Genomic DNA, 10,162 nt, shown 5'->3' on the forward strand with positions numbered 1-10,162 from the left:
TCCTTTACACTAAAGCTCATTTTGAATACCATGGGTTTTCTCCAGTATGCAAATGGAATTTTAGGACAACATTGGGATCCCTGCCCAAAACTGGAGCACCTTTCATACTCTAGATATCCTTCCCTCTGATGAAATATTAATACACTTCTTGTGTGATGGGATTTGCACTAGTTCACATTGCTGCTGACTACACCCCCTTTATACAGCCCTGTCTCTCCACTCTCTTAGCATCCAAACCAAAAACAGCTGATGGTTCATTTATCTCTCACCAGCTGTCTAGCTGTCAATCCATTTCTGCTCGATTAACACAATTAACACAGATAACTGTTCTGCCCACAAATTTAAAATGCAGCAGGAAAACTAGGCTACATATCTGGTAAAAGTTGGTTTAATAATTATGCCAAAGAAATGTGGAATTCTCAAAAACCTCAACATTTTTCTACTTACAAAATAGAGATAAATACAGTAAGAAATAATAATAATAAGAAGAAAATAGAGATAAATAGCAAATCATAGTGACTGCAACTGGTTAAGGCTAGCTGCAATGCTAAGTTAATGACTTTTTCTAACCTATCTCCTGTCATTGAATAGAAAAAACACTTTAAATGTTCTCACATAATAATAAATTCACTCTACCAAGTAGGGCAGTAACAAACGGAGAATAAAAGTGACAGCAGATAAACTAGTTCTTCCAAAAGCCTACCAGACTACTAGACCAGGCTGTGACCTTTAGACTGATGATAAAATGTTCAGAACTGTTTTTCACTTTCCATACTTCAAACTGTTCTCCATAATGTTCTTTATAACCCTCACAAAAGATGTTGCAAACAGCTAGATAGCCTGGACTGACATCAAAGTTTGCTGAGGGTGTGCCGCCTGTGCTCTCACAGTCTTGTACTAAAAGCACACCCACTGATGCCTGATGGGACCTTCAGGCTAAGCATGAGACACCTGAAATGAAATGAGATCATTGTTTTAAAAATGACTAAACTGATTTTCATAACTGGAGATAAGCTCACTCACACCTACATGAACATGCATGTACATGTCATGTATTAGCAAACCTGTCTCCCAGTACTTTTTTATGCCTTTCACAGCAGCAATAGCAGCAGCCAGGGCCATCGTTTCCCACCTGTCTGTCCAATTGTCCGATTGGCCGATTGTTGTGAAAGTGATATGTCAGGAACAGGGGAAATTTCTTCAAATTTGGCACAAATGTCCACTTGGAATCAAGGATGAACTGATTAGATTTTGGTGGTCAAAGGTCAAAGGCCAGTGAGCTGACTTCTCTCCCATACCCAGATTTTAAGTATTGCTTACATACAAGTCACAAATGTGTGCATCATACACTCATGACTGTATCTTAGCTGATATAAAAATTTGTCACGCATTGTGAAGGGTGTAAATACCGTACATGTCCTTGCATGGCTCACGTGACAGCTGCCTCAGGACTCGGTTTACATTCCCAGTCGCATTGTGAAGGGTGTAAATACAGTACATGTCCTTGCACGGCTCACGTGACAGCTGCCTCAGGACTCAATTTGTGTGTGCCATGTGTATGTGCATACGTGTGTGTTTCCTGAGTTCTGACCTCAGTGTATCAGGGCAAGAGACTGAAATTACCTGTCAGAACAAACCACTACCTTCACACCTTTTCCTGACATGCTCACACAGACACACACAAACACACAATGAGTGATAAATATGTGCTAAAGTCTTTAAAGGCACATTGTTCACCACAGCAAGGTGAGCAGTTCACTTTAAATCTGTCACAACAAAACCTTAGGCAGGGATTGTTTCTAACACACACACACACACATACAAACCCACACACATGCACACACCGTATTTTATATGGAGCGCAAGTTGTCACTTGGTCTGATTGCGGCACTGACCAGCGCTCTTAGTTGGTCATTTGTCTCCTGTTTTTATTTAATTTTATTTTTCTCTTACTCTGCAAAACATATTAATCTTGGACGTGTCACAGTAGATTTATCATCACAGCTTTAACAGGCAAGGTGAGCGAGATAAACCTTCAGTGAAAGCTCACACTGCATGGCACCAGTCACCGGAACTACAGACGTTTCTGTGATTTCAACTCTGGCTATTAATATTATTCTCATCAAAACAAGTTTTGTTTTATTCTGACATGTTTTTGGCTCGGTTAAGGATGGAAGCAGCATCCTCTGTAAATCAAACTGTTGTCGCAAATCACAACTGAGTCTGAGAGGCGTTCAAGCAAAGAAACATAAATTTCAAATTGACTGCAAGGCAAATGCTTGTAAGATTATGCTGTTACTGCCATCTTGTTTACAAAAAGGAACCTACTGAAGAGCTAAAGATAAGGCTATGAAAAAATACAGTGCAAACACTGAAATATATCAAATCACATTTGTACACACAGTCCATCTGCCTGCCTGTGTGTGTGTGTGTGTGTGAGCTGGCCTCTTATCTCCTCTGACAGCCCATGACGGTCTAACAACCCACCCTGGCCTGTCGCCCCAACCTAGAATCCCTGCTGGCTGAACTCTCTCACCTACTCCAGAGCCATCTGTGGATACCGATCACCTGGGTAACAACCTGAGGCAGCAGAGCATGCTGGGAGCAAAGTCTCCTCTGGACACTGGGTAATTCTCTTTGGCGTTTCTGTGTTTCCAAAAAAAACAGGAGCTGTATTTGTGTGGAACTGGTAATTAAAGACCTACTGAGGTTATTAACACCACAATCAGTCACACTTTACTGTCGCTTTGCACAAAATAACCCTAAATTCTGAGCCAGAGCTCATAGACACTGCTGATCAATGCCAGTTGCTCCTCTATTACCTCAGTGCCTACTAGAATTTTCATTTCTAAACAGTTTTACTCCAGTTTCTCAGGCTCTTTCAGACTTTCAAGTCTTCTGCACAATAATTAATTGAGATGGCTGTTGTAAGACCCCCCCCCAATAAAAAGCATCACCACCTGAAGTTCCTGCAGTGTACCTGTACTTTACCTGTGTCAATATCCATCACTAACTGTGTTACTTCTCCCCTCTGTCCTTTCTTCTTTGTTTCACTCTCAGCCTCTCATCCTTTTCTGAGATATTGTCATCTAACTTTGAAGTTGCGTTTGGGTGCTGATAAATCTGTTCTTCTTAATTATTTTCTAGTTTAACCATTTTAATTGTAAAATGAAACAGCACAGACAGACAATTTCTAAATTTTGCTTTTGGAAACTAATTTTGAAATTACCGTCATTTTGATTCTAGAGTCGCTTTCTAGAATTTTTAGGAATTTCGCACACTATCATAAAAAAATGGGCATTTTAACACAGGTTGTGTGTGTGTGTGTCCTTCCTTCCTCTGCCAGATGGAAAGCCAGACAGACCTGGCACGACCTGCAACATCTCCCACTGGCTGCTGGAGAGCAAGCACATGATGAGAAGAAGAGCAGAAGAGAGTGAATGAGAGATAGATAAATAAACGAGAAGAGCAACAGAAGGACTTATGAAGGAGCTCTTCAGTTTTGAAGAGCACTCATTTGTGGCGGCTACCCGCTGTTAGCCCGATCTCAATTTGTTCTCTTCTCTCTTCCTTAGCTTCCTAAATCACAAACTCCCTCTTCAACTCCTAGTCATCTCTTTCATTCACCCCTCTCTCTGTGACTCCTATACTTCTTCTATTCTCTCGGCTCTGACTCTCAGTCCCTTGGTTTTTATGCAGTAATGACATCTTTCTTTAATCTCAAGCAATAGTGCAGATTTGGCGAAAACTTGTAGAAGTCTCCAGTTACCGAGGACAAGGGTGAAAACAAACAGTCTGTGGCAGGAAGCCATGCAGTCAAACAAACACACACACATACACACAAATCTGTGCATTAACAAAGCTAATCTAAACCAAAACAAAACAATAAAACACTGCTATTTCTATGTTTCCCACCCTAAAAGACACAGCTCACTCGGTGTCTCCTAAATCATGAATGCCACAACACACACACGCCTTTGCTTACTTGTGTAGTGCACTGGGTGGCAGCTTGGTCGTCTTCTCCATCTGGCCGTAACAGGATGTCTTGGCTTCGGGGATGTCACCATATTCCTCCAACAGGGCTGCCGCCGCCGACGTTATGATCCCTAGCCCATCACGGACCCTTGCCTCCAGTGGGTAGTCCCAGTCATCATACGACACTGAAATCATTCCTGATGGAAACTCATCAGGCATTAATTCTGGGTTCCCTGTGGTGAGTGATGGCACTATCCAGATGTATCCAAATCCAGTGAGTCCCAGAGAGCGAGCCTCCTCCAGGATGTAAACCGCCTCGTCCTTGGAGCAGTAAAGCAGGACCACTGGAGACTGGACCTTCTTGAGCATGATCTGAGACCGGCTGTCTTCCTCCACTGCATCCAGAGTGATGATATTCTGCAGGTCCCAGCCCACAAAGCTAAAGCAAGGATAATGAGGACAAGAGTGAAATGTTAATACATAACTAATAGACTATTAACTTTGCTCAGGTGCTGGCAAGAGCAGTTATAATTATCCATTATAATTAATATCATTGTTAAGTGCGACATGAATGCTAATAGGTGTAAAGTGCTTATTGCCAGGGGAAACATATTAAGGCTAAACTAGAATGCAAATGCTGAAGCTGGTTCTGTATAATGAGACTCAGCAGGTTCCAGCCCACACAACTACAGGACAAAGAGACACAAGCACGGTTCTGTGTAGACGCTCCCATGCACTGCCCGTGGTCGGTGTGCTAATCGATGACAAACCAGTGCTGTTGTCAATGCAGAAGCCAACTACACCTTTTGCACAAAAAATAGGCTCATTAATGTTGCATCGCACCTGCACAACTATGTGGCTGAAGGCAGATGTTTTCTAAGGATATTTTGCCCTATGGAGTGTTGAAAGTGTGATGTTCAGAGCGACTGTGAAGGAAAACACACTGGGATAATTCCAAGGTAAAATGTAGTTCCTTAGCCAGATAGCTAAAGTGGGAAGTGAGAAGCAGCATGTGCTCATTAAACAGATAATGCGTTGGTATAATATCTTTTTCATCCATTGGGACTGGCTGCTCTTTTTCACAATGTCCAGAGTGATAACATTCAGCGGGTCCCAGTATGCCACGCTAAAGAGCAGCAGAATCAGAGGAAATGGCAGTTAGGTTAGTAATTAATGAACATGGTGAGTCAAGGAGTGACTGAACTGGTGTCAGGATTACAGGCAGAGTGAGGCACACACACACACACACACACACACAAAGTGACTTTTTGTTGTACTGAAAGTAGCAGTTTCAGCTCTCAGAGATGAACCAGATTTGCAGCCTGGAAAAGTACTTGCTGTCTTCTTGCTATCCAAAGTGATGATGGTCTACAAGTCCCAGATGAAAAAAAACTAGTAAAGAGATCCAATGATGCACAGAGACACACACTCACAAAGGAGGAGAGATGACAGAAAGATAACAATTATGGAAGGATGCACAGTAATACTGCCATGTCCAGAAAACGTTTGCACAGAAATGTGAGAACGCCACTGCTAATACCGACTGTACAAAGTCAACACTCCAAAAAAAAAAACACACCTACATAATTAAACAGTTGTGGATACAGATTTTTCCCTCAGCACACACTGTATGTTGAGCATGCACACATATAAGTAGAGATGTCTCCACCATTCCTGTACAAAACCCAGAAAAGACTGGTGGTTCAGGCGCTGTCCCATCTATCTGCCGACAGACAGACCACCTACCTGCCTGTGCTCATCTCCAGCCACCCACAAAATATATTCTGTCATTCTCACATTATTTATCTGGGCCTGTACTTTGTGTAGCCTATTGCACACACTGATACGTTCCCATGGTCTGACTGGTCCAATTTTCCTTTTGTGAATGATGGAAGCTCACTGGTATTAAAACTGTCTGCCCCATGACTAAGTGTGAACCAGGTGAATGCTGACATGGGAAATGGACAACAGGTAAGCGCAGGTAACTGGGTTTATTAATAAATAGCCGGCAGTGTACCAGCTGATCAGTCTCTAGCTGTATCCACAATTAGTACCAAATTATATGGTTCATTCTAGGAAATTACTTGGAAATAAACTGGAATTACAGATCTGTAAAGTAAAGTGTTACCCAGTTTTCCATGTTGACTATTGCTATCCAGTATAATAATTATCAGTTACTCAATCTACATTTAAGAAGAGGAGAATATGGGATCAGTGCCTACCTGTTGTCCACAGTCGTTTTCAGGATGTTGATGAAGTCCTGGTATCCAGGGAACTTCGATGTGACGATGGAGAAGACGTGCCAGTCGTACTCCTCCATAATGTTCAGCAACAGCAGAGCCTCCTGCTGGATGGAGGCACCGAACTGAAAGAATGTCGACTTCTCATCCTGAGAAAAGAGAACGGGAGAAAGAGACGGAGAAAGGGAGAGAAGGGAGACGAAGGAGGATAAAGGGACAGGGAGAAGAGGAGTTTAACTTAGTTTACTCTCTTTATTAGTTCTCTAGCTAATTAAAATTGCATCTCAGAAATATCAATCAGCAAAAGAGCATTTAAAATTTGGCACATCTCTCACTCACAGACACACACACACATAGAGATTGAGAGTAATAAGCTTCTCGTGGAGGAAATATATGGATGAGGGCCTCAGAACAATTCAATTAAGCCCAAATTGGATTGGTGCGGTACAGGCGGGCAGCAGAACTCTGTGGGCCTGGTTCTGGGAGAACGAGGGTTAGATTCACTCTGAGTCACTCGTATCCACTCCATTAAACCTGACTCTGAATCATCTGCAACTTAATTCAGCCAAAGTGAGACACGGACTTGGACAGAGCAGACAAGTGTGATAATAGGTGGATAACTTGGCTGTATTCATTTATGTTAGACACTTGGCTTCAAAGGATTTTAGTGGTGTGGACAAATAAATGAAGTAAAGTGAGATTAAAATAGTGAATAAGAAAAGAGCTTGTCTTTGGTTGTTTGGTGCATGATTTGTTTTGTGTGTGTACGTCTGGGTGGCTTTCAGTTACCGTGAAATATCAGAGTTCACACATGGCTTATCTTGACACTGTGGCACTGTAATTACTGTATGATAGTCTTGTGTGTTAGTGTCTGTGTGCACGTCTTCTCTGTGTGTGTGAAACTACGACCTGACAGCTAGATGTAAAAAACACAAGGGCTAAGAGACACAGAAGAAGAGGCTGGAACAAGAGATGAGAGAAGTGAACAAAAGAGATTCTGTCACTTTGTCAGGTCCCACCCACTTTCGAAATGAACAAGTAAACTACACACACTTACACACAACAACACACATAAATGGAGTGGTTACACTACTGGCCATATGACTGCAACATCAACGGCTCGGTTTCAGCCGGGGACCTTTGCAGCATGGCTTAGCCTCTCTCTTTTCTCCAACTCCCCATGCTTCATCCACAGTGGGACTTAACTTTATTACAGAGGGCTGGTATGAGTAATGACGCCTCAATCTCCTCTGGTGCAAAAGTCGAGTTGAAAACATCTGGAAAATGTAGCTACATTCACAGGCTTAATATTCGACTGGTGCAGCACATCCACAGTCTTCGCTGCAAATATCACTTCAATCATCATCTCTACTCCTCACTTTGCATTTAAATTGGCGCTGCCTCGAGCATCCACCTGTGCGCTCCAATTATCATCTGCCATGAGCTGACTGACTGAGTGTAGTCTGCTTCTTTGAGGAACCTGTGGAAATGTCAGCCAAAAACATAAGACACACTTACGCCCGCTGATTCAGAAAGAATCGCACGTTGACACATATTAGTCTATGAAGATAAAATTTCCTGCATCAGATCCATGTGAAACATGACTCTGTTGTATAATTGACAAAAAACTGAAATGGCAGTTATACCAGAGCTTTGTAAAAAAAACAATACTGAAGAACAGGAAGGCATATTGTGGAATATCACAGTGAGCGATGAAATTGAACTGGTGTAGTCACTTACACACCAGTGGTCTACTGGTCTGTTGGACTATTACTGTCCTGCTTTTTTCCTGAGTTACATTTCTCACACAGAAACACTGGAGACTAGGAGGAAGAGGGCACTGGAGGGGTGAGTGTTAATTTGTCACTACATTGCATTTCCTTTTTGACTGTTTGGACAGACTCTAAATAATTTGCTATTTGCATTACTTGTGCATGCATGAGTGTGCAGCACTTCCCCCGCCCATTTCAAAGCTGCTGTTTACTGATAGTACTGGACCTGTGTGTGAGGGTGGCATATTCTCTTCAGAGGTGTGTGTGTGTGTGTGTGTGTGTTTTAAGGGCAGAAACTGCAGCAGTGCTTGAGCATGGTGGAACAGGAGGAAGGGTCCTGCTATAAGACATGTTGCAGCGCCCCAATACTCCCAACACGGTGCACTGTGACCAGCAGGGCCACAAAAAGCATCGACCAGTGACAGAGCACAGAGAATAAATTGGTGGCCATGTGTGTAACTTTGTGACATTTCATTCTGGAAAAGGCTTATTAGGTTTTATTTTATGTACATATGGGGTTTTCACTAGTCAGTGACAATCAGTTATGCAAAGGTAATTTAGCCACAGCTAACACGGTTATATAATCTCTAAAGAATTCTGTTTCAGCAGTATTTTGCAGTTTGTGTATGTGTGTGTGCTTGTACAAATAAGTCTTTGCCAGCTTGTGTCTGTCTGAAACGATTTAAGAGGAGGAGGCCAAACTCTACTACAGGAGAAAACAAAATTTCCTCCTTTTACCAAAATAATTGCCCTTTTTTGGTCTCACCTGTCATTCACGGTGCTTCCCCTCTTGCACTGTTTGTCATGTTCACAGTCTCAAATTTCCCACTCTGTTGCATACACACACACAAAGGCAATGATGTAAACCCCCACACACAAACATGCACCTGTCCCGTAGGGCAGGACAGCGAGTCGAAGTTGAGAAAGAGGGGAGTTATAAATAGTAGTCCTCATATCCTGTGCTGCTGATAGCATCACGCACTGTCTGCTCTGATGACACACACACATGTGTGCGTAAAAAAAGAGAAGCAAATCACACACATGAACAGCTGAGTGGGGAACTGTGTGCCGTTTGTGAGGTACATAAAGGCCTGATAATACCCGCATACATTTGTCATATATGCCATCTACATCCACATTCTGTCTGCCTCAGATGCTGTGTTAACTGCTGGGTTTAACAGCTCTGCCATGTCCACCGGAGGAGGAACACAACTGATATGACAAAAAAACCTCAGTGACCAGTTTCTAAATTTAGACAGACAGGCATAAAAATAGCTGCAGCAAAACAAAAGAGCTAGAAATGTCAGTGGAAACAAGCTGAGCAGGCAGCCCTCACTACATAAACCACAAGGGGAACAGTCACTACATCCAGCAGCATAAAAAAAATATTAAAAATTTCATCAGCTGAATGATAAAGTGATTGCTGTATAAAATCATCAGAGTCTGCTGTGATTAGACTGAGGCTTGTTGTAGGCCAGTATTGTGTCATCATTAAAGTAGCAGCAGTGCAGCCAGAGAAAGCAAAACTCATCAAAAACAGGGTTTTGTTTACTCATGACCATTTTTTTGGCTGTAGAAAAAAAATGTCAATTAAATTTCAAATAGGTATTTTCTGCCACTTGTGATGACCAAAATGCACAGTTCCCCAGTGTTTGGATCCTTGGAGCCAAAATGACTCTATGATATATTATAATTATAATTAATATCTAATATGAGATCAGATTCTTATCATATAGATATCATATGTCCCAAGGGGTGACATCATATATCATATAGAATATACTGGTTGTGGCTTTGCAGCCTGGCCATGCTGTAATATTTAAAATTACCTTCTAAAAATCTGTGGTAAATGTTTTTATTTTTCAGTTTGACAGGTCTACAATATCTCTATGAGAACAGGGCTGGGTTGGTGCTGTATCAGATAGACCAGTGCCAAACAGATCCACTGAGTGTAGAAAATGCATGCACAAACTCCAAATGTACAAACAGTGTCAACTTATAGGCTGGCACCATTCGCTTCTGCCTCCCAGTGTGTATTGTAATGAAAAACAACAGTATAAGAAGAGAAATGCCAATTAGATGAGCAGAAATGTTGCTGCTTGGTGAGTTGAGTGCATCCCAAACCAAGGACATGACCAATATTCAGATCTTTTCCAGTGTATTTTTCTGTAATAT

The 10,162-nt window shown here is 42.0% G+C and overlaps 1 protein-coding gene across 2 annotated transcripts in view; it reads right to left on the reverse strand.

The window, feature by feature from the left end:
- grin2aa (glutamate receptor, ionotropic, N-methyl D-aspartate 2A, a) overlaps window positions 1–10,162 on the reverse strand; it is a 136,004-nt gene that overhangs the window by 51,046 nt on the left and 74,796 nt on the right. For both annotated transcript variants that reach the window (XR_002274740.1, XM_020597863.1), the window contains 2 exons: window positions 6,198–6,364; window positions 3,986–4,414 (listed from right to left, as the gene is read on the reverse strand). Coding sequence is in view for 1 of the 2 variants with exons in the window: in XM_020597863.1 (XP_020453519.1) it covers window positions 3,986–4,414; window positions 6,198–6,364 (596 nt within the window). In the remaining variant the exon portion in view is untranslated. The remainder of the gene's footprint in view (window positions 1–3,985; window positions 4,415–6,197; window positions 6,365–10,162) is intronic.

This window comes from Monopterus albus, unplaced genomic scaffold (assembly GCF_001952655.1).
Source record: "Monopterus albus unplaced genomic scaffold, M_albus_1.0 scaffold35.1, whole genome shotgun sequence".
Lineage (NCBI taxonomy): Eukaryota > Metazoa > Chordata > Actinopteri > Synbranchiformes > Synbranchidae > Monopterus > Monopterus albus.